At 37.3% G+C, this 26,152-nt stretch overlaps 1 protein-coding gene across 2 annotated transcripts in view; it reads right to left on the minus strand.

The window, feature by feature from the left end:
• Positions 1–22,247: 22,247 nt before the first annotated feature.
• TAOK1 (TAO kinase 1) overlaps positions 22,248–26,152 on the minus strand; it is a 613,695-nt gene continuing 609,790 nt past the window's right edge. For both annotated transcript variants that reach the window (XM_053706161.1, XM_053706162.1), the window contains exon 21: positions 22,248–24,766. In XM_053706161.1, coding sequence (XP_053562136.1) covers positions 24,305–24,766 — 462 coding nt within the window. In that variant the 3' untranslated portion in view covers positions 22,248–24,304. The remainder of the gene's footprint in view (positions 24,767–26,152) is intronic.

Here is a 26,152-nt window from a genome sequence, read left to right on the forward strand (position 1 = left end):
ATCTATTTATTTATCAAATCTATCTATCGTATCTATCAAATGTATATTGCATCTATTGATCTATCTATCTAATCTATGTATCTATCTATCAAATCTATCTATCTCGTGGTTGTGCAAATGGACTGTTTGCGGTGCGTTAAACGGGGAGTTTGGTCTGTCACTGTGAAGCGGGCGTAACCCTTACACTACCTGATCGATACAACATCATACCTGATGTTTTAAAGCACGTTATTCCAAACAATTTAGGAATGTTAGGTGATTTATGCCCTTTATGGATTAAAACCAGACTCTGCATCAAGTATGTAATTTTCCGTGGGAGTTTTGCCATGGATCCCCCTCCGGCATGCCACAGTCCAGGTGTTAGTACCTTTGAAACAACTTTTCCATCACTATTGTGGCCAGAAAGAGTCCCTGTGGGTTTTAAAATTCGCCTGCTTATTGAAGTCAATGGCGGTTCGCCCTTTTGCGAACAGTTGCGGACGTTCGCGTTCGCCAACGGAAAATTTTCAGTTTGCGACATCACTAATTTTCAGATAATTTTTCAGAGAATTGTCTGCTTTCATTTATGTATTAATAAACAATTTTTTTATATTCATCACATCAGATCTAGAGCATTATATTTAGTTTACTTTTAACTTGGTTGTTTCACATCCCCAGCTATCCTATATTTTAATATAGGCCAAGCGCTGTTTATCTTCTCTTTTCTGTTTGTGCTGATTGATAACCTTTTTTTAATATGGTACTGTTGTGGACTGCTTTAATCAAACTATTATAGTTTACACACAAACCTTTTTTTTTCTTTTTTATATTACTGCATTGTTATTATGTGTACCCATTGCACATTTTTTGAGTGACCGTTTATATATATATAAAATAAAAAGTAAATTTATGCTTACCTGATAAATTAATTTCTTCTACGATACGACAAGTCCACGGATTTCATCCTTACTTGTGGGATATTAACCTCCTGCTAACAGGAAGTGGCAAAGAGCACCACAGCAGAGCTGTATATATAGCTCCTCCCTTCCCTCCACCACCAGTCATTCGACAGAAGGTTTAGGAAGAGAAAGGAAAAGCTAAAGGTGCAGAGGTGATTGAAGTTATAAAAAATAAACAATCATAGAAGAAATTAATTTATCAGGTAAGCATACATTTACGTTTCTTCTTCAAGATACGATGAGTCTACGGATTTCATCCTTACTTGTGGGATACCATACCAAAGCTACAGGACACAGATGAAACGGGAGGGACAAGACAGAGACCTAAACGGAAGGCACCACTGCTTGAAGAACCTTTCTCCCAAAAACAGCCTCAGAAGAAGCAAAAGTATAAAATTTGGAAAAAGTATGAAGAGACAACCAAGTCACAGCCTTGCAAATCTGTTCAACAGAAGCATAGTTCTTAAAAGCCCATGTGGAAGCCACAGCCCTAGTAGCATGAGCCGTAATTCTTTCAGGAGGCTGCTGTCCAGCAGCAGTCTCATATGCCAGGCGGATGATACTCTTCAGCCAAAAAGAAAGAGAGGTAGCCGTAGCTTTCTGACCCCTACGCTTTCCAGAATAAACAATGAATAATGAAGATGATTGACGGAAATCCTTAGTCGCCTGCAAGTAAAACTTCAAGGCACGGACCACGTCCAAGTTATGTAAGAGACGCTCCTTCTTAAAAGAAGGATTAGGACACAAGGAAGGAACAACAATTGCCTGATTAATATTCTTATTTGAAACAACCTTAGGAAGGAATCTAGGTTTGGTACGCAAAACCACCTTATCAGAATGAAAGATAAGATAAGGCGAATCACATTGTAACGCTGAAAGCTCAGAAACTCTACGAGCAGAAGAAATAGCAACTAAAAACAAAACTTTCCAAGATAAAAACTTAATATCTATGGAATGCATAGGTTCAAACGGAACCCCTTGAAGAACACTAAGAACTAAATTCAAACTCCAAGGTGGAGCAATTGGTCTAAAGACAGGCTTAATTCTGGTTAAAGCCTGACAAAAAGACTGAACATCTGGAATATTTGCCAAACGTTTATGTAGCAAAATTGACAAGGCAGAAATCTGTCCCTTTAAGGAACTTGCTGATAACCCTTTCTCCAATCCTTCTTGGAGAAAAGACAGAATCCTGGGAATCATAACTTTACTCCATGAGTAGCCTTTGGATTCACACCAAAAAAGATATTTACGCCATATCTTATGATAGATCTTTCTAGTGACAGGCTTACGTGCCTGTATCAAAGTATCGATGACCTAATCTGAGAATCCCTGCTTAGATAAAATCAAGCGTTCAATCTTCAAGCAGTCAGCTGCAGAGAATTTAGATTTGGATGTTGGAAAGGTCCTTGAATGAGAAGGTCCTGTCTCAATGGAAGTTTCCACGGAGGCAGAGAGGACATGTCCACTAGATCCGCATACCAAGTCCTGCGTGGCCACGCAAGCGCAATCAGAATTACCAAAGCTCTCTCCTGTTTGATCCGAGCAATCACGCGCGGAAGGAGAGGAAACGGTGGAAACACATAAGCTAGGCTGAACGACCAAGGCATCTATCAGTTCGGCCTGAGGATCCCTCGACCTGGATCCGTATCTTGGAAGCTTGGCATTCTGTCGAGATGCCATCAGATCCAATTCTGGCCTGCCCCAACAGAGAATCAGTGAGGCAAACACCTCCGGATGGAGTTCCCACTCCCCCGGATGAAATGCCTGTCGGCTTAAAAAGTCCGCTTCCCAGTTGTCCACTCCTGGGATGTAGATTGCTGACAGATAACAAGAGTGGGCCTCCGCCCATAGAATTATCTTGGATACTTCTGTCATCGCTAAGGAACTCCTAGTTCCTCCCTGATGATTGATGTAAGCCACAGTCGTGATGTTGTCCGACTGGAATCTGATGAACTTGGCCAAAGCCAAATAAGGCCACGCCTGAAGCGCATTGAATATTGCTCTCAATTTCAGAATATTGATCGGAAGTAGAGACTCCACCTGAGTCCATACACCCTGAGTCTTCAGGGAATTCCAGACTGCACCTCAGCCCAGTAGGCTGGCGTCCGTTGTCACTATCACCAACGAGGGTCTACGGAAACACATCCCCAGGGACAGATGATCTGGCGACAACCACCAAAGAAGAGAGTCTCTGGTCTCTTGATCCAGAATTATCTGAGGAGATAAATTTGCATAGTCCCCATTCCACTGTCCAAGCATGCACAGCTGCAGTGGTCTGAGATGAAAACGAGCAAACGGAATGATGTCCATTGCCGCTACCATTAATCCAATAACCTCCATACACTGAGCCACTGATGGCCGAGGATTGGACTGAAGGGCTCGGCAAGTATTTAGAATTTTTGATTTTCTGACCTCCTTCAGAAATATTTTCATGCCTACAGAGTCTATCAGAGTTCTCAAGAAGGGAACCCTTGTCTGTGGAACTAGTGAACTCTTTTCTAGGTTCACCTTAAATCCGTGAGTTCTCAGAAAGGACAACACTGTGTCTATATGAGATTTCGTCAGATGATAAGTCGATGCCTGAATCAAAATATCGTCCAGATAAGGCGCCACTGCTATGCCCCGCGGTCTGAGTACCACCAGAAGGGACCCTAGAACTTTCGTGAAGATTCTGGGTGCTGTGGCCAACCCGAAGGGAAGAGCCACGAACTGAAAATGTTAGTCCAGAAAGGCAAACCTTAGGAACTGATGATGATCCTTGTGAATAGGAATATGAAGGTATGCATCCTTCAAATCCACGGTAGTCATATATTGACCTTCCTGGATCATTGGTAAAATTGTTCGGATAGTCTCCATCTCTGAGAAATTTGTTTAGACTTTTGAGATCTAAAATGGGTCTGAAAGTTCTCTCTTTTTTGGGAACCACGAAAAGATTTGAGTAAAATCCCTGTCTCTGTTCTAGTCTTGGAACAGGACAAATTACTCTTATAGTTGAGAGGTCTTTTACACAATGTAAGAACGCCTCTCTTTTTATCTGGTTTACAGACAATCGTGAAAGAAGAAATCTCCCTCTTGGGAGAAAATTCTTGAATTCCAGTTGATACCCGTGGGTCACGATTTCCAGTGCCCAGGGGTCCTGAACATCTCTTGCCCAAGCCTGGGCCAAGAAAGAAAGTCTGCCCCCTACTAGATCCGGTCCCGGATCGGGGGCCGCCCCTGTCTTTGTAACAGCAGCAGGCTTCTTGGGTTGTTAACTCTTGTTCCAAGCCTGGTTGGGTCTCCAGATGGACTTGGACTGAGCAAAATTCCCATCCTGCTTTGTGGAGGAAGAGGAAGCAGAGGGTACTCCTTTAAAAAATGAACGAAAATTATTTTGTTTACCCCTCATCTTAACGGACTTATCCTGAGGTAGGGCATGACCTTTACCTCCAGAAATGATCTCCTTCAGCTGAGGCCCGAATAGGGTCTTACCCTTGAAAGGAATAGCCAAGAGGTTAGATTTAGATGACACATCAGCAGACCATGATCTTAACCATAACGCTCTACGTGCTAAATTGGCAAAACCTGTATTTTTCGCCGCCAATTTAGCAATTTGAAAGGCGGCATCAGTAAAAAAAGAATTAGCTAGCTTGAGAGCCTTAATTCTATCCTCTAAAGGGGTCTCAACCTTCAGAGACTCTTCTAGAGCATCAAACCAAAAAGCTGCTGCAGTAGTAACCGGAACAATGCAAGCTGTAGGTTGTAAAAGGAAACCCTGATGAATAAATAATTTCGTTAGAAGACCCTTTATCTTCTTATCCATAGGGTCTTTGAAAGCACAACTGTCCTCAATAGGAATAGTTGTACGCTTAGCCAGGGTAGATATAGCTCCCTCCACCTTAGGGACAGCCTGCCAAGAGTCCCGAATGGTGTCTGATATGGGATACATTTTCTTAAAATTAGGGGGAGGAGAGAACGGTATACCCGGTCTGTCCCATTCCTTCTTAACAATTTCCGAAATTCTTTTAGGAACCGGAAAAATATCAGTGTAAGTAGGTACCTCTAGATATTTGTCCATTTTACACAATTTCTCTGGTGGTATTACAATAGGGTCACAATCATCCAGAGTCGCTAAAACCTCCCGAAGTAACAGGCGGAGGTGTTCAAGCTTAAATTTAAAGGACATGATGTCCGAATCTGTCTGAGGTAACATACTTCCTGGGTCTGAAAGTTCTCCCTCAGACAACAATTCCTTAACCCCCAACTCAGAGCCCTGTGAGGAATCTGTTGGCGCTCTACAAATACCTGTTAATAATAATAATAATCGGAAATAGCCAACAAAGCATCAGAGGACACAGTATTCACATTAATTCCTGTCCTACTACGTTTACCCTGTAACACAGGTAACTTAGATAATACCTCTGTAAGGGTAGTTGACATAACTGCAGCCATGTCCTGCAGAGTAAAAGAATTAGACGCACTTGAGGTACTTGGCGTCGCTTGTGTGGGCGTTAAAGGTTTTGACACTTGTGGAGAATTAGATGGCATATCCTGATTCTCTTCAGACTGAGAATCATCCTTAGGCACACTTTCTTTACATAAAATATGATTTTTACATTGTAAGGCTCTTTCAGTACAAGAGGTACACAAGTAAGGGGGGTTCCACACTGGCTTCTAAACACATAGAACAAGTATTTTCTTCACATTCAGACATGTTAAACAGACTAGCATTAGCCACAATGGACGTCTTTTAACCTTAATTGTGGTATCAAGAAAATTTAGAAAAAAAAATACTGCGCCTTTAAATAATAAAAGCGCAACTATTTTTCTGTCTGCACAAAAAACGATCTTTAGCACTTAAATCTTATGCTAAACAGTTCAATGTTGCCAAAAATGATTGCAAAAAAACTAAATCACCCTGTAAAAAGTCTCTTATCAAGAAAATAAACTTTAAACAACGATAACAGAAATAAACTTTAAACAACGATAACCGCCCCTGCACCTCGCCACAGTTCTGCTGCGGCGCCTACCTGCCCCCTGGGATTCAACAACGATCCAGTGACTGAATCTCCGTGGGTGTCGCATGATCTCTCTCCATAACCGCATGGGAAGCGGTTTCAATAAGCCATGAGGTCTTTCCTAATGTTTTAACCCAACATAATGTTATGAAAAGCCATGTGGTCCCCTGATGTCATCGCACACACTGTATGCCATACATAAACATAGAAAGTGTCACAGATGCCTTCCCCAGTGTCAAGCCCCTCTTGAATACATACTCATCGAAATCAATATGGTTAACTAGTAATGTCAGTAACACCCTATGCCATCCAGGTCTACTGCTTACCCCTTCCCTTACAGGGAAAAATGTCAGCCAGTTCTGATATAACATGTCTGCTCAGAAATAAAGACTGAACATACCTCAATGCTGCTTGTAGCATGACACCGGTCTCCACACTGAAGATTTCTCTTGCATTACCTTCAGAAGCTCTGTGGGAACCAAAATGGATCTTAGTTACATCTGCTAAGATCATCAACCTCAGGGCAGATATCTTCTTCATTCCATATTTCCCTGAGGAGAATAGTACACACCGGTACCATTTAAAATAAAAAAACTTCTTGATTGAAGAATCTAAAACTAACACCTCACTTTACCTCTTCCTATTACTAACACAGGCAAAGAGAATGACTGGGGGTGGAGGGAAGGGAGGAGCTATATATACAGCTCTGCTGTGGTGCTCTTTGCCACTTCCTGTTAGCAGGAGGTTAATATCCCACAAGTAAGGATGAAATCTGTGGACTCGTCGTATCTTGTAGAAGAAATGTATGTTAAAATCTAATTCAAAAAAGGTAAGTGGCATAATGGGCAAAACTGAAATGTGCGCAGGTGTGATAAGATTCTAAACAGAAACATTTTTGCTTTACGTGAAAACTTTATTCACTCATTCAGGAGCAATGTTTCGGGGCTGCCTGACACACTTTCAAGCTTGAAAAAGGGGCAGGCAGCCCCGAAAAGGTGCTCTTGTATGAGTGAATAAAGTTTTCTCGTCTAGCAAAAATCAAGTGGAGTGCCATCCCATTATTTCTCCTATTTACATGTGTTTGGGCTCACTGAGGGGAGCCTGGGGATTGTGCATCCTGACTCACTTAATCCCTAGAGTGCTGGTCTCCATTTGCAGCTGTCTATCTTCAGGATTTCCACAAGTTTTGGAGCGTGTGAGAATTTGTTACCAATCAGCCAAAATAGTAATTGTGAGGTCAGGAACTGATGGTCAAGAAGGTCTGGCTGGTAAATTAGAATTCCAATTCATCCCAACTGAAGCTCCAGACACAAATTTCTTGTGTGGATGCTGTTTTAGTTTAGAATGCTGTATTGAGTGATGTAACAGATGACAGCCAATTTGTACATGCTACCCTACTGCAGCACTTGGCAACCTGCCCTGTGTGTTTGCACGATTAGTGGATGGGCTGTTGCTGCTCCTAGACAATTCTAATTTACAAAAATAGCACTTAACAGTTGATTAGGGAAGATCTAGGTCAGAAAATGTACAAAGTAACTTGTGGCAAAGGTGGCATCCTATGATAGCTCCATGCTTAAAGTCTCTGAGCTCTTCAGTATGACCAATTGTACTGCCAATATTTGTCTATTGCAATTTAATGACAATGTTCTAGAATTTATACACCTGTTAGCAATGAGTGTGGAAAAAAACAACAACTCAATAATAGGGATTTCCACCTACTTTTGGTCAGCTATTGTATATTGGAAAAAAAAATGTTTACATTAAAAAAATATAATTTATGTAAGAACTTACCAGATAAATTCATTTCTTTCATATTAGCAAGAGTCCATGAGCTAGTGACGTATGGGATATACATTCCTACCAGGAGGGGCAAAGTTTCCCAAACCTCAAAATGCCTATAAATACACCCCTCACCACACCCACAAATCAGTTTAACGAATAGCCAAGAAGTGGGGTGATAAGAAAAAAGTGCGAAAGCATAAAAAATAAGGAATTGGAATAATTGTGCTTTATACAAAAAAATCATAACCACCACAAAAAAGGGTGGGCCTCATGGACTCTTGCTAATATGAAAGAAATTAATTTATCAGGTAAGTTCTTACATAAATTATGTTTTCTTTCATGTAATTAGCAAGAGTCCATGAGCTAGTGATGTATGGGATAATGAATACCCAAGATGTGGATCTTCCACGCAAGAGTCACTAGAGAGGGAGGGATAAAATAAAGACAGCCAATTCCGCTGAAAAATAATCCACACCCAAATCAAAGTTTAAATCTTATAATGAAAAAAAATGAAATTATAAGCAGAAGAATCAAACTGAAACAGCTGCCTGAAGTACTTTTCTACCAAAAACTGCTTCAGAAGAAGAAAACACATCAAAATGGTAGAATTTAGTAAAAGTATGCAAAGAAGACCAAGTTGCTGCTTTGCAAATCTGATCAACCGAAGCTTCATTCTTAAATGCCCAGGAAGTAGAGACTGACCTAGTCGAATGAGCTGTAATCCTTTGAGGCGGAGTTCTACCCGACTCAACATAAGCATGATGAATCAAAGACTTTAACCAAGATGCCAAGGAAATGGCAGAAGCCTTCTGACCTTTCCTAGAACCAGAAAAGATAACAAATAGACTAGAAGTCTTTTGGAAATCTTTAGTAGCTTCAACATAATATTTCAAAGCTCTAACTACATCCAAAGAATGCAACGATCTTTCCTTAGAATTCTTAGGATTAGGACACAATGAAGGAACCACAATTTCTCTACTAATGTTGTTAGAATTCACAACCTTAGGAAAAAATTTAAATGAAGTTCGCAACACCGCCTTATCCTGATGAAAAATCAGAAAAGGAGACTCACAAGAAAGAGCAGATAATTCAGAAACTCTTCTAGCAGAAGACATGGCCAAAAGAAACAAAACTTTCCAAGAAAGTAATTTAATATCCAGCGAATGCATAGGTTCAAACGGAGGAGCTTGAAGAGCCCCCAGAACCAAATTCAAACTCCAAGGAGGAGAAATTGACTTAATAACAGGTTTTATACGAACCAAAGCCTGTACAAAACAATGAATATCAGGAAGACTAGCAATCTTTCTGTGAAAAAGAACAGAAAGAGCAGAGATTTGTCCTTTCAAGGAACTTGCAGACAAACCTTTATATAAACCATCCTGAAGAAACTGTAAAATTCTAGGAATTCTAAAAGAATGCCAAGAAAAATGATGAGAAGAACACTAAGAAATGTAAGTCTTCCAGACTCGATAATATATCTTCCTAGATACAGATTTACGAGCCTGTAACATAGTATTAATTACGGAGTCAGAGAAACCTCTATGACTGAGAATCAAGCGTTCAATCTCCATACCTTCAAATTTAAGGATTTGAGATCCTGATGGAAAAAAGGACCTTGCGATAGAAGGTCTGGTCTTAACGGAAGAGTCCACGGTTGGCAAGTAGCCATCCGGACAAGATCAGCATACCAAAACCTGTGAGGCCATGCTGGAGCCACCAGCAGAACAAACGAACACTCCTTTAGAATCTTGGAAATCACTCTTGGAAGAAGAACTAGAGGCGGAAAGATATAGGCAGGATGATACTTCCAAGGAAGTGACAATGCATCCACTGCTTCCGCCTGAGGATCCCTGGATCTGGACAGATACCTGGGAAGCTTCTTGTTTAGATGAGAAGCCGTCAGATCTATTTCTGGAAGTCCCCATATTTGAACAATCTGAAGAAATACCTCTGGGTGAAGAGACCATTCGCCCGGATGTAACGTTTGGCGACTGAGATAATCCGCTTCCCAATTGTCTATACCTGGGATATGAACCGCAGAAATTAGACAGGAGCTGGATTCCGCCCATACCAGTATTCGAGATACTTCTTTCATAGCCAGAGGACTGTGAGTCCCTCCTTGATGATTGACATATGCCACGGTTGTGACATTGTCCGTCTGAAAACAAATGAACGACTCTCTCTTTAAAAGAGGCCACGACTGAAGAGCTCTGAAAATTGCACGGAGTTCCAAAATGTTGATTGGTAATCTCGCCTCCTGAGATTCCCAAACCACTTGTGCTGTCAGAGACCCCCAAACAGCTCCCCAACCTGTCAGACTTGCATCTGTTGAGATCACAGTCCAGGTCGGAAGAACAAAAGAAGCCCCCTGAACTAAACGATGGTGGTCTGTCCACCACGTTAGAGAGTGTCGTACAATCGGTTTTAAAGATATTAATTGAGATATCTTTGTATAATCCCTGCACCACTGGTTCAGCATACAGAGCTGAAGAGGTTGCATGTGAAAACGAGCAAAGGGGATCGCGTCCGATGCAGCAGTCATAAGACCTAGAATTTCCATGCATAAGGCTACCGAAGGGAATGATTGAGACAGAAGGTTTCGACAAGCTGAAACCAATTTCAGACGTCTCTTGTCCGTCAAAGACAGAGTCATGGATACTGAATCTATCTGGAAACCTAAAAATGTTACCCTTGTCTGAGGAATCAACGAACTCTTTGGTAAATTGATCCTCCAACCATGTTCTCGAAGAAACGATACAAGTCGATTCGTATCAGATTCTGCTAAATGTGAAAACTGAGCAAGTATCAAGATATCGTCCAAATAAGGAAATACCACAATACCCTGTTCTCTGATTACAGATAGAAGGGCACCGAGAACCTTTGTAAAAATCCTTGGAGCAGTTGCTAGGCCAAACGGCAGAGCCACAAACTGGTAATGCTTGTCTAGGAAAGAGAATCTCAGAAACTGATAGTGATCTGGATGAATCGGAATATGCAGATATGCATCTTGTAAATCTATTGTGGACATACAATGCCCTTGCTGAACAAAAGGCAGAATAGTCCTTATAGTTACCATTTTGAATGTTGGTATCCCTACATAACGATTCAATATTTTTAAATCCAGAACTGGCCTGAAGGAATTCTCCTTCTTTGGTACAATGAAGAGATTTGAGTAAAACCCCAGCCCCTGTTCCAGGACTGGAACTGGCATAATTACTCCAGCCAACTCTAGATCTGAAACACATTTCAGAAATGCTTGAGCCTTCACTGGATTTATTGGGACACGGGAAAGAAAAAATCTTCTTTCAGGAGGCCTTATCTTGAAGCCTATTCTGTACCCTTGTGAAACAATGTTCTGGATCCAAAGATTGTGAATCGAATTGATCCAAATTTCTTTGAAAAATCGGAATCTGCCCCCTACCAGCTGGGCTGGAATGAGGGCCGCACCTTCATGTAGACTTGGGAGCTGGCTTTGGCTTTCTAAAAGGCTTGGATTTATTCCAGACTGGAGATGGTTTCCAAACTGATACCGCTCCTGTAGGGGAAGGATCAGGCTTTTGTTCCTTATTGTGACGAAAGGAACGAAAACGATTAGCAGACCTAAATTTACCTTTAGATTTTTTATCCTGTGGTAAAAAAGTTCCTTTCCCCCCAGTAACAGTTGAAATAATAGAATCCAACTGTGAACCAAACAATTTATTACCCTGGAAAGAAAGGGAAAGCAAAGTTGACTTAGAAGACATATCAGCATTCCAAATTTAAACCATAAAGCTCTTCTAGCTAAAATAGCTAAAGACATATACCTGACATCAACCCTAATGATATCAAAGATGGCATCACAAATACAATTATTAGCATGTTGAAGAAGATTAACAATGCTATGAGAATTATGATCTGTTACTTGTTGCGCTAAAGCTTCCAACCAGAAAGTTGAAGCTGCAGCAACATCCGCTAAAGATATAGCAGGTCTAAGAAGATTACCTGAACATAAGTAAGCTTTTCTTAGAAAGGATTCAATTTTCCTATCTAAAGGATCCTTAAAGGAAGTACTATCTGCCGTAGGAATAGTAGTACGTTTAGCAAGAGTAGAGATAGCCCCATCAACCTTAGAGATTTTGTCCCAAAACTCTAATCTGTCAGATGGCACAGGATATAATTGCTTAAACTGTTTAGAAGGAGTAAATGAATTACCCAAATTATTCCATTCCCTGGAAATTACTTCAGAAATAGCATCAGGGACGGGAAAAACCTCTGGAATAACTACAGGGGGTTTAAAAACCGTATTCAAACGTTTAGATTTAGTATCAAGTGGACCAGATTCCTCTATTTCTAATGCAATTAAGACTTCTTTAAGCAAAGAACGAATAAATTCCATTTTAAATAAATATGAAGATTTATCAGTATCAACCTCTGAAACAGAGGAATCATTATCAGAATCAGAATAATGATGTTCATTTAAAAATTCATCTGAAAAATGAGAAGTTTAAAAAGACTTTTTACATTTACTAGGAGGAATAACAGACATAGCCTTCTTAATAGATTTAGAAACAAAATCTCTTATGTTAACAGGAACACCCTGAATATTAGATGTTGATGGAACAGCAACAGGTAATGGAACATTACTAAAGGAAATATTATCTGCATTAACAAGTTTGTCATGACATTCAATACAAACAACAGCCGGAGGAACAGATACCACAAGTTTACAACAAATACACTTAACTTTGGTAGATCCAGCATCAGGCAGCAATTTTCCAGAAGTATCTTCTGATTCAGGGTCAATCTGAGACATCTTGCAATATGTAATAGAAAAAACAACATATAAAGCAAAATTGATCAAATTCCTTAAAAGACAGTTTCAGGAATGGGAAAAAAAATGCCAATGAACAAGCTTCTAGCAACCAGAAGCAAATAAACAATGAGACTAAAATAATGTGGAGACAATAATGACGCCCATATTTTTTAGCGCCAAAAAAGACGCCCACATTATTTGGTGCCTAAATGCTTTAAGCGCCAAAAATGACGCCACATCCGGTAACGCCGACACTTTTGGCGCAAAATGTCAAAAAAATGACGCAACTTCCGGCGACAAGTATGACGCCGGAAATGACAAAGAAAATTTTTGCGCCAAAAAAGTCAGCGCCAAGAATGACGCAATAAAATGAAGCATTTTCAGCCCCCGCGAGCCTAACAGCCCACAGGAGAAAAAGTCAAATTTTGAGGTAAGAAAAAATTGATTATTCAAATGCATTATCCCAAATAATGAAACTGACTGTCTGAAATAAGGAATGTTGAACATCCTGAATCAAGGCAAATAAATGTTTAAACACATATATTTAGAACTTTATATAAAAGTGCCCAACCATAGCTTAGAGTGTCACAAAAATAAGACTTACTTACCCCAGGACACTCATCTACATGTAGTAGAAAGCCAAACCAGTACTGAAACGAGAATCAGTAGAGGTAATGGTATATATAAGAGTATATCGTCAATCTGAAAAGGGAGGTAAGAGATGAATCTCTACGACCGATAACAGAGAACCTATGAAATAGACCCCGTAGAAGGAGATCATTGAATTCAAATAGGCAATACTCTCTTCACATCCCTCTGACATTCACTGCACACTGAGAGGAAAACCGGGCTCCAGCCTGCTGCGAAGCGCATATCAACGAAGAATCTAGCACAAACTTACTTCACCACCTCCATGGGAGGCAAAGTTTGTAAAACTGATTTGTGGGTGTGGTGAGGGGTGTATTTATAGGCATTTTGAGGTTTGGGAAACTTTGCCCCTCCTGGTAGGAATGTATATCCCATACGTCACTAGCTCATGGACTCTTGCTAATTACATGAAAGAAAATAATATTTAAATGAATAATGCAGCTGCCTTTCTCCTGGGGAGGACAGGGTGTTTTTGTTAACTTTATACAATATTTTCAGTTTCCTTTGTACAGTATAGCTGAATTATTGAGTATTACAGTATGTATAGTTTACTCAGTTTATATTATTGTTTCAGATCTTACTCGTGGTTGGCATCATTATCCCATAATACCATATATAGCAAGAATATAGGATTCTCCTTCACAACATTCTCCTAAACTACTAGGATATTCCCCTCTTGCTTATTTTCTCCTTTGGAGACTTGTTTCAATATTTCTAAATGTCACAAAAAGGGACCCTATATTATAGCAGATGTTCTTCCCTGTGATATTTTGGGCTACAGCTTCTGCTTTAACAAGAGAAGAAATGTTACATAAACCATCTCATTTGGTTTCTAAATGTGTTAATTTTAAAGTTCTAACAATAAGAGTAGTCAAATGCTACACAGACAATCCCTCATGCTTAGAGTTAAACATTCATATGCAATGTTGGAACAAGCAGTGTGATTTTTTTATTAGGAATGTCCCATTCTTTCTTCCTTTTCTTATGTAAAGCAATAGAAGGAGAAATCCCAAATGGGGAGGCTGGAGACTGTACTAAATTCATATTTTAATTAACCATTAAAAAACTGAAATCTAGCACATTCGCATAACATAACTCCACATTGTATTTATAGTTATTGTAGATGGGTAGGGGTAGCCCCTATTTATAGTCACTGGTTTTCAAACATGTCCTCAGGCCTCCCCTAACAGGACAGATTTTGAGGATATCTGAACTAGAGCATGGTGAAATAATCAGCTGATTAGTAAACTGTTATTTTAACTGTTCTCTCCCAAGTTAATTCTGAAAACCTGGCCTGTTAGGGAGGCCTGAGGACAGGTGGATCTGTTTTTGTTATATTATGATGCTCTACCATTAAAGTGACCATGAGGTCTTATTGTGACTCTCCTGAGACCCTTCTGGTTCCTGGTATTATGCATTCTTGCATCTTTAGTCCTTATATTTGCAGTTATGGAGCTAGAGTGCAACATCTTTTGCTTTTATTTTTTATGACTTTTAATACACTCATTTTCTACATAAAAATCTGATCACATAAATAAATGCAAAAAAACAGAGTCTGCATGTGTACTAAAATTACTTTATTACAGTTGATTTTTTAACATTTCCTTTGCTATGATACAAAGGATAATTACAAACAAAATATTACATAGTATTTTTTTTCTCCTTCTGACAACTTGGTAACAGCTTTAAATGCACAATCTATACAATTAATACAGATTATATATTATATTGTGAAACCAGAATAATACCAGAATACTGACATTACACTGTACAAGAGACCTCACTGTACAAGACCTCAACAGGCAGTGGTGGTGTGGGCACACTACACTGCGCAGAAAATGCACACCCGCAGCATCATTATACCGTCTAAACTGGATAGAAATGGTTTTAAGAATTGTGGTGATCAGTTTAATTGCATGATGTTCCTTCTCTTTCAGGTCTGTAATGTTATACATATTAATGTGGATACTAGCCACAAAGAAAAAAAAGAAGTTACAAATATTACAGAAGATTTATATGCTGAATATATGTACATTAATTTTGTTTGTTTTGGTAACAAATACAAAATGCATTAAAACATATCCATGAATCAAATAGTGGTTCTGATTATGAATTTACTACAAGGACATATGAAACAACTATGGCAAATATAAAATATAGTATGTTTAATACTGAGACACATGTGGCATAAATTATGGTTACATTCCTAGCCTTAAGGACATTTGTTACAATGTAAAGAGGCTATAAGGCACGGCAAAAGGTTAATTTCTTAATAAAATCTGGATGATATAATGTTTGAAACTGTTGCAATTTATGAGAAGAGGAATGCCCAGATGTGCTAACAGTTGATAGGTTTAGCACCACTTAACTTTCCAGTACCATTAATCTGGGCTTTAATTATTAGGAAGTTAAACAAATCCTAAAATGGTGAACTATTAATAGAGTATACTAAACAGCTATTTGGTGCTGTTTTTTAATGTGTTGGAATGAAAAGAAAAATATAAAAAAGTTTAAAACTGATGTTTGAATTCTATGTAAATGACTTGACATGCCCCATATTATTGTACACTACAGCCTGAAAGGATCTGCACATTAAATGCCACTTAAACAGCTCACCACAGTGATGGTTGTTGTGAGAATCCCATTTATAAGTATAAATGGTAAATGAAAATTATATACATTATAGTAAATATGTAGAGGCAACAGCACATGATAAAGTTACAACATGGACTCTATTTGGCAGCATCTTGACTTGGTTACCTGCGGATGTGCATTCCCAGCCTTCTTAGTCATCTGTGTTCATCATTAACCATTAGCGTCACTCACAATAAAGACTTATTTTATCTTGATGTGGTGAACAGCGGGATTGTACAGAGTGAAGAGGATGAAAACAAAAGGTGATTAGAAATCCAGATTTTATTAAAGTATATCCTTTCAATGTCAAGAAACATTTGTGCAAATAAAAAATATGGAAGATGCTTGGAGAGCAGGAAACACCCCCCGCCCCCCCAAAGCAATAACGTTTTTAAAATAAAAAGAAAGGATTTTGAATTGCTTTGTTTTTATCCAGTGCTGCCAGAAACAACAGAAATGCAATGCAAAGAAAAAAGCATTGCTGACCACTCTGGGGAAAAGGGAGCTTAAACCTCTTCAATGCTACAGGCTTAAAATACCATTAAACACCTCCTGCTTTTGTGTAAGAAATGTGCTTGTCCAAAACTCCCTAGTGGAGCAAAAAGCAAATTCTGTAACCTGCAAATTCTGCAATTCCAACATCTGGTGTCGGCAATGTGCAGCATTTTACCACAAAAGCAAGAGGTGTTTAACGTCCCTTTAAAGGGACACTGAACCCAATTTTTTTTCTTTTGTGATTCAGATAGAGCATGCAATTTTAAGCAACTTTCTAATTTACTCATATTATCAAATTCTCTTCATTCTCTTGGTATCTTTATTTGAAATGCAAGAATGTAAGTTTAGATGCCGGCCCATTTTTGGTGAACACACTGTGTTGTTTTTGCTGATTGGTGGATAAATTCACCCACCAATAAACAAGTGCTTTCCATGGTCTGAACCAAAAAATAGCTTAGATGCCTTCTTTTTCAAATAAAGAAAGCAAGAGAACGAAGAAAAATTGATAATAGGAGTAAATTAGAAAGTTGCTTAAATTTGCACGCTCTATCTGAATCACAAAAGAAAAAATTTGGGTTCAGTGTCCCTTTAACAGGACAAGAACCTCATAATATATAGTAGATCACTATTAAAACTAGGTTAAAACTTGATACTTTGTTAAAAATATTTGGAAGAAATTCATCTTTAGCTCAATAATGAGGTAAGAGTTGTGTAGATATTCAGATATGGCTTAGCTGCTTGTAAAATTTAAAGTTGTGCTTTAACAAATACATAAAACACCTTTTGTACCCTTGTAATAAAGGTTTCTCCAGTGGCTAGTTAGGGACAGATATGTAGCAGGGTTATTGCTTGTGAAATCTGCACTTCCAATCCTCATAACTGGATAAAACACAATTTACAGAGCTAAATTAGAGGAAAAGGGGATGCAAGGTGCGTAATATATTATTTTGGACACTACTGTGGATAATTAAAAAGGTTATGTTACAATTTGAAAGTGCCCATGTCCTTTTAAGAAGCAAATCAACCATCACTACTGTATACAATAATGCAAATGTAGGATTCTGAAGTCTTATAAAAATATTGTTTTTAACAAAGACAACAGTGTTAAACTCCTTCAAAATTATATTAAACATCTTACAGCCCAGTGTTATAACAGTGTCTAATAAGACATGTTCAAAAGTGCTTTGCATTATTATCTGGCTTAAACCTGTAGCACTGTAGTGGTTGAACTATTTTTGTGAAGTGGTCATCAACTAAGTGATTTGCAATGCACTCTTGACTGTGGTTTTCCACAATCTGGTCTGGTATACAAACACAATGAGGGTCTAAAATGTAAAACTTGATTCAATAGGGGGACATTAAAATGTGTATTAGTTTGGTTAGACAATTCAAGCTTCGCCCCTTCTTTATCTTTATTTTTGTCTTCACAATACAAGCAAGCAATTTTAAAATATACAATATACACAGCACTGCTCCTTCCCCAACTCAGTTTTAAAACATTATTTGTTTTTTTTTACAAGCTCTCAGCAAATAAAGATTAGAGAGCTAGGTTTCACGTTTAATCTGTCTCTCTAAACTGGCTGGCTGAAATGGGCAAAAGGTTCTCACATATAAATATATTTTCTCATGTTTAGCAAATTAAATGTTAATAAAAAAAGGCTCTAGCATTTACAATTTGTTTTAGTCAATATATCTTTATTTAATATGCACTAAATATTTTTTTTTATTTTAATTATTTACACCAGTGTCTTTCTGCCCTCTCACCAACCTAATTATAGCAGGAAAATACTGCTGCAAACTGGTGATTAAGATAGTGTGTGGTACTAAAAGCAATATAAATTGTCTTCCAATAACTGCATGCCGCATGATTTCTCATCATTGTACATATTTCGTTTACAATTAGCAAACATCTTATTTTCAAAGACAAAATTCACGTGATAAAAATCTATTTTACTATGTCCACTCATGAATATAGGCTGAGAAATGTTTAGCGTATTAGCAGATAAAAGGAATGTTTTAAGGGTAAAGATACATTTAAGTATGTGTGCAAACCAAAAATAAAAGTGAGGGTAAACGGTAAACATTGGATACCCTATATGCAATATTTTTTCCTTAGCTGTTCAAAACAATGCATCAGATTAAGTGCAAACACATGTCAAGTCATGCAAAAAGCTGCATACATTTTAGCAATATCTGCCAACCATTTACCTCCTAAAAGCACATCTTCACAACAGGCAGAATCTAGATTGGCACACCTATCAAGGGTAATATATAGCTAATGCAATCTAATTTTGGCGTTTCTATAGTTTTATGAAATGTAGCTTAACAATACATTTGGCACAGGATTTGTTCCTCTCCTTCTGTAATGAAGAACCTAAGAAGAAAATGAAGTGCCTACATTTACAGCGATAGATTGCGAAACGCAGCAAATTAAAACTACAATTCAGTTCCCCCAGTCAGCCAAACAACATGATGCACCATTGTATAGAGAATTGTGACCGAATAACCTTAACATTTATTTTAGGTCATAAATGCTGTGTTAAGGCCACCAATTTAAAATTCACATCAACATGTGAATTATGGCGTGGCTGATGGGTCTAAAAACAGGTGCAAACAATAAATGACTATCATAAAAGTATAAAATAGAATAAAAATCCCATCTATAATGAGAATGATATTTCTGGGAAGAGACACTTAACAATGAATGTTTTGTAGTGAAGTGTACTATATATTAGACATGTGCCTTTGTGAATGTCATTACCATCCAAAAGCAGGAGACGACGGATGCTTGTGGCATTCAGCTCTTTTCGGAGCCAGATTCCTTCTTTTTGATAGTATAGCGCACTAAAATCTGTGCAAATCTAGATCTTTAGTGTGTTGCACTTTAACAAGAGGAAATCCGGCTCATTCGGATGGTAATAACGTTCACAAATGCACCTATCCACTATATACATATATATATTGTTTTCTTTCATGATTAAGATAGAGCATGCAATTTTAAGCAACTTTCTTATTTACTCCTAATATAATTTTTCTTTGTTCTCTTGGTATCTTTTTCAGCACCTGGGTAGCGCTTGCTGATTGGTGTCTAAATGTAGCCACCAATCAGCAAGCGCTACCCAAGGTGCTAAACCAAAAATGGGCTGGCTCATAAGCTTACATTCCTGATTTTTCAAATACAGATACCAAGAGAACGTAGAAAAATAGATAATAGGAGTAAATTAGATAGTTACTTAAAATTGCATGCTCTATCTGAATCAAGAAAGAAACAAAAATTAGGTTCAGAATCCCTTTATAAGGTCAGAAAAAAAATAATTATTAAGAAAGCTATAAAAATATTTGAGAATTTAGCTTACTTTCTCATAGCTTGTTTTAAATTCTATTAAAATATGTAATTCAATATTTGATTCTGGTACTAGTGTTTAGACAATTGTGTTGGAATTGTTGGTGTGCTAATATATCAAAACAAACACTGCATTTTCTTGCAGGTCCTTTGACAATTTCTATAGTAGTTTTTCTTTATAGTCAATTTGGCCCCATTGCATTATTTAAAGGTAAAAAAAAAAAGATAATATTTTTTTAGTGGCAATAATTAAATTTATATATATTTAAAAACAAAAGAATAAAAAAAGAAGAGAATTAGCAAACTTGGGTTTGGCATATCCAGGTTTAGCTTATATAAACGGTATTGCACATTTGGGGCAAACTTATATTTAAAAATATAATTTCTGCACCACTTTAAAAAGTCTATTGCACTTCAATATATACTATGGCCATAAAATATGAGACTCCATATTTTTATAAGGATCTGCTATAAGTTTCACTCATAAGGCAGAGGAACTGGCTGATCTTGTATAGACCACAAAAGCATATGTTTCTAGTTGTTATAATAGAATAAGTTATATAAAGAAAAATAAAAAAAAAATTAAAAAAATTGGATAATAATTTTTTAAAGTAAAGACTGACTAGTGGGAATAACAAAACAATAAATGTGTCAGACTGCTGTTGCAAACTGACATTTTTTTTCCAACAGGTACAAAGGTGAGTTAATTGGTTTACATGGCCCCTGAGCATGTAAAAAATGGAATAAAGAAAGGTGATTTAACTGTTAAAAGGGTCATTCTGTATTATAAAGGTTCATTCATAACATGCTCCTCCCTTTGTCAGATTGGGCTGATGAGAGTCAATCACAGGCCATACTTTGCCAACTAATTCTATGGCGTAACATGTTTCTGACCATAAAGAGGACTGTAGGGTGTAGCAGATGCAAACAGATAAGCTTCATTCACACGAGTTCTATTAGTAAAACGCATAGCACAGGAGTTTTCTGTGACTGTCAGAGAAGTACAGTGCAAGCACATGTCTTGCTACTAAGTGATTTATTACATAGCACTAGATGAAATATGGAGCTTAATTATATCTCATACACTATGAGCCACTTTACAGATGTGTGCGCACGCCTCTTTTTAGGAAACAAACTAAGGCAGTAAATGGCACTATAGCCATGCCTAAAAAAAAGGGGAACAAATCAGTGGACAACGTATGTACATGAAATGTTACAATACAGTCCAATACCAATTTAAAAGTTTTCATTTGATTCAGCATGAAAAAGAAAACCATATGAAGGGAATGGCATGAATTTGGCAAGTATCAGGAATGCCTTTTCTTTTGACAACTCATTGTATAGGCTACATTTTTTATACACAGAGCATGAATGGATATACCTTATTTAGACAGATTTTTCATTCTAAAAAGAAAAGAATGGTGATTATTTTTTAGATATTTTGTAGGGCTGCTACTTATAGATAGTGGTACGTTAGTGTTTAGAAATTGTAATTTAATTTATCATGCAAGACTGTCCCAATTAGAATTTAATTAGAAATTATATCATACAATGCTCAGTTGTAGGCTTTTCTCATACAGACTTAAAACACTAAACACAATTTTTTTCTTTCATGATTCAGATAGAGCATGAAATTTTAAGCAACTTTCTAGTTTACTCCTATTATCAAATTGTCTCTTGTTTTTGTTCTTTTGGTATCTCTATTTGAAAATCAGAAATGTAAGCTTAGGAACCGGCCCATTTTTGATTCGGCACCTCGGTAGCACTTGAAGCCACTGAGTAGCAAGTGCTACCTGTCATTCTGAACCAAAAATGGGCCAGCTACAAAGCTTACATTCCTGCTTTTCAAATAAAGATACCCAGAGAAGGAAGAAAATGTGATAATAGGAGTAAATTAGAAAGTCGCTTAAAATTGCATGCTCTATCTGAATCATGAAAGAAAAAAAAATTGGGGTTTAGTGTCCCTTTAATATAAAAAGTCATTTGGACCATTTTACATTTGCTTTTTATATAAAGTTTTTTTTCACTATTCTCTGAGAACATAGAGTAACAGCAGTTTGGCAATGTAACTGCAATCATTCAAGTCTCATAGAATCAACAAAATATTTTTAAACTACATTTTATTGTATAGAAAACAAGGAGAAATCTAAGTCTTAAAAGCAAATATTTTTTTTTTTAAATACTTGACAAACCACAGTTAGTCAAGAAGGCTCCTAAAATTTTCTTGTGCCATACTTTCTGCAGTATGCTAGAAGTATTTTTATCTCTGTAGTTCTATATAAATGTGTCAATATTGCATATATATATATATATATATATATATATATATATATATATATATATATATAAATATATATATATAACCCTTTAGAGAAGTCCTACTGTTTTTCTGATTTGTTTGTAAACATTAATTAGCATGTAAACATCTTTAAAAAAAATATGCAACTGACAAAATAAAAAATGTATACAACAAATATATTAGAAAGTGGCATCACCATAATAATTTGCTATTCATTGCTGACTATTAAGATTATGATAGGGGTGGGCTGGATACCAAACACACTTGTGACCATCTGTACGCATGCAGTAGATAAAATAATAAAAACAGAACATGCTAGTTTAAATGGTACATTATATTATGACTGTAATGTAAGAAGTTTTCATTAAATGGATAATAAACATTTTTTTATATATGCCACATTAAAGCGGTATTTTAATATATTACATTTTTTTGTTTTAAAACTCTTGCAGTATATATTTTTTCCATACTGTGTCTCTGAACACAAACAAGGGGAGATGTTCTTAGTTTTGAATTTAACAACCATTTAATCTTCAAAGATTACTATTTAATTGAAGTAGTATTTGTTCAACTGAAAAGTAGTGCTGCTTTAAACTATTTGTTAACGCATCTGACATTATTATAGCCCAGCTCAGCATAGCTTCTATTCCTTAACACATTTTCACTTTCTAACTTGTCCATCTGAAATTGTTAGCTTCTTAAGTTGGTCAGAGCAAACACCTCTGCCAAATATTTTCAGTAACAAAACAACTAAAATGAGTAAAAACATCTAACCTGCTTTCTTCACTAAAACTTGTCAGCAGACATTTGTTTACAGACATACATGGATATAGCCATCTTACTAATGCTTTGTGTCAGATGTGCTTTACCCAAATGACAATAATGGTTTAATGGAAAGGAAAAAATAGGATGTACATTTTACAGTTTTAAAGAGGCAATGTACACGCATAAGCAGCAGGTACAATAGAGCTAATGGCTTATAATGTAAATATAATATTGTGGCACAATTAAGAGTTAATTTGGGCTGAGAAAAAACATACTGTCCAGTGATTAAAGTAACCTATTATTTTTTCCTGTAGATTGTGAGTCTTATGTAAATACCAGAAAATGTGTAAAATATTGTATGCAAAGTATAGAAAAAGGGAAAGTGGAATATAAGTAACGATTTGCAAAAATATATTTCCCTTAAGGAAATACAGCAAATAAATGTCACCCGAAAGCTCAGCAGCCCTACAATGTAGAATACGTGTTTTTAAAGTCACGGCTTCTCATCAGGTCATTTAAATGTATCTAAGCACAAAGTAAAGTGCACTAAATTATACCTCAAATACCATGAGCCATTATGCTGTGGAAGCACATTAACAAGTGCTAAAGCCTGTGTGATAATGGGCACCAAACTACAACAGTTAACTTGGACATTCAGTGGATTCTTAAAATATATGAAAAAACGGTCTTCAAAGACACAATACTGCTTGTAAAGCTACTGTACAAGGAAAAGAAATTCTGTATTTTGCAGTAAGTGTCTTTGAATGAGATAAGATGTTGTTATACTTTGTTATAACAACTAAATAGGCGATTAAAGGGACATTACAGTATAAAAAAAGCTCTATTATGCTAGAAAAATGTATCTTCTTTTACTGTGTGTTTTTATTTCCTGCAAAATTGCTGTGTTGCTCCAGATAAAAAATGAAGTTGGTAATTATAGTAGATAGACAAGGTAAAGGAAGTACTTTGATAAAACAAAAATGTTCAAGACAAATACAGCATTTCATTTTTACAATAGAATGCCCATTAAAAAAAAAAAATCTAAAGAAATCCTCAGGCATTTGCTCTTCATCTGGTTATAAGAACATCTAACCTTGATTTTGGCTTAGTTACATTTAAACAAACATTACTGAGAAGTGTAACTGTCAAATCTGTTTGACACTGCATTATGACAACACACCTGGACTAAAGATTTGACATGCAGATAGGCTGTCATTTGCACATAACCTGGGCTTTTATTTTTCACTTTATGATGAGAAATCACAAACCCTATTGCAGTGAATTGTTGGAAATAGAAAACGTACCACTTTCTGCTCTAAGTGTTTGAAGAAAAATTTGTTAATATCAATACAGCCAATCTCAGCACAAACTACATGCTTTACAACCCTTGTCCCTCCCATTTCGCCCCAGATATAATTCCAGCAGCCAATGCAATCATACGTCATACAACACACAGCAATGTAACCCTGTACAAACTGATTAAAATACAGCATGTGTAGGAAGCCTTATTTCTGCAGCTCTTCAGTACCAATAAGAAAGCTGCTGTGAGGACATCTGTAGGCAGTTTGTGTTGAAAGATCCAGAGGAATGGCCAGTGGGTTCTCTTTGCAGTTATGTGTAAGACATGTGTGAACCATTGGATATTTGTGAAGTAACACTTGTGCTCCTGCTCATTCCCTGCTCTGTCCGTCCCCCAGAAGCTGTCCGCCTCAGAGCCTGGGGGCTATTGCGGACCCCCATCGTACTACCACGAGGGACACCCTGTACGGACCCTGAGGGATGACCCCATGGTTGAGGTCCACCTTGCATTGGGTGTCCCCAGGATTGAGGTGGGCCTCCCATGGGGTGACCCCAATGAGGTCCAGGGCCTCCAGTGGGATTGTGGGACCAGCCAGAAGCTCCCGGGTAGCTGTGGCTGAACGCCTCGGGGGAGAGATTAGAAAGTATCATGTTGCTAAAACCTAGTCTCATGCTTTCCGAATCAAATGCTTCAATCTCCCGTGCTTGGCGCTCCAGTAAGCTTCTTATACGCTCAGTGCGCTCATTCTGTAAAGCCAACATCTCTTCTTCAATCTAAAACAGGAGTGGAAACATAGATTAAAAACTGTACCATATCAAATTACAGAACTTTAATTTTAAGAACATTTCTAAAAGCAAAAACTGTTAAAACTTAATGACTGTCTACAAAATTTAATATAGTTTGTAGTCTATAAATATATTTTCCATCTCACTCTAAAAGTGATATTAAAAAGGTATAGAAAACAATGTACCAAAATTAAACACCTATTTATTTTTTACTACTATTGCTACATTCTAGTGTTTTAAAAACTAAAAATCGCATTTACAAAGTAGTTACAAAAACATAATTTATGCTTACCTGATAAATTTATTTCTCTTGTAGTGTATCCAGTCCACGGATCATCCATTACTTATGGGAAATTCTCCTTCCCAACAGGAAGTTGCAAGAGGATCACCCAAGCAGAGCTGCTATATAGCTCCTCCCCTCACATGTCATATCCAGTCATTCGACCGAAACAAGACAAAAAAGGAGAAACTATAGGGTGCAGTGGTGACTATAGTTTAATTAAAATTTAAACCTGCCTTAAAAGGACAGGGCGGGCCGTGGACTGGATACACTACAAGAGAAATAAATTTATCAGGTAAGCATAAATTATGTTTTCTCTTGTTAATTGTATCCAGTCCACGGATCATCCATTACTTATGGGATACCAATACCAAAGCTAAAGTACACGGATGATGGGAGGGACAAGGCAGGTACTTAAACGGAAGTGACCACTGCCTGTAAAAAACCCTTTCTCCCAAAAATAGCCTCCGAAGAAGCAAAGTATCAAATTTGTTAAATTTGAAAAAGTATGAAGCGCAGACCAAGACTCCGTCTCGTAAATCTGTTCAACAGAAGCCTCCTTCTAAAAAGGCCCAAGTGAAAACCACAGCTCTAGTAGAATGAGCTGTAATCCCTTCAGAAGGCTGCTGTCTAGCAGTCTCATAAGCTAAATGAATTATGCTTTTTAACCAAAAGGACAGAGAGGTTGCTGAAGTCTTTTGACCTCTCCTCTGTCCAGAATAGACACCAAACAAGGTGAATGTTTGATGAAAATCTGTAGTAGCTTGTAAGAAAAACTTTAAAGCACGAGCCACGTCCAAATTGTGTAATAGACGTTCCTTCTTTGAAGAAGGAATATGATACAAGAACGGAACAACAATCTCTTGAGTGATATTCTTGTTAGATACCACCTTAGGTAAAAACCCAGGTTGGTACGTAGGACTACCTTATCCGAACGGAGGACCAGATAAGGAGAATCACATTGTAACGCAGATAACTCAGAGACTCTACGAGCCGAGGAAATATCTACCAAGAAAGAACTTTCCAAGATAAAAGTTTGATATCTATGGAATGAAAAAGTTCAAACGGAACTCCTAGAAGAACCTTAAGAACCA

Source organism: Bombina bombina, chromosome 3, assembly GCF_027579735.1.
Source record: "Bombina bombina isolate aBomBom1 chromosome 3, aBomBom1.pri, whole genome shotgun sequence".
Classification (NCBI taxonomy): Eukaryota; Metazoa; Chordata; class Amphibia; order Anura; family Bombinatoridae; genus Bombina; species Bombina bombina.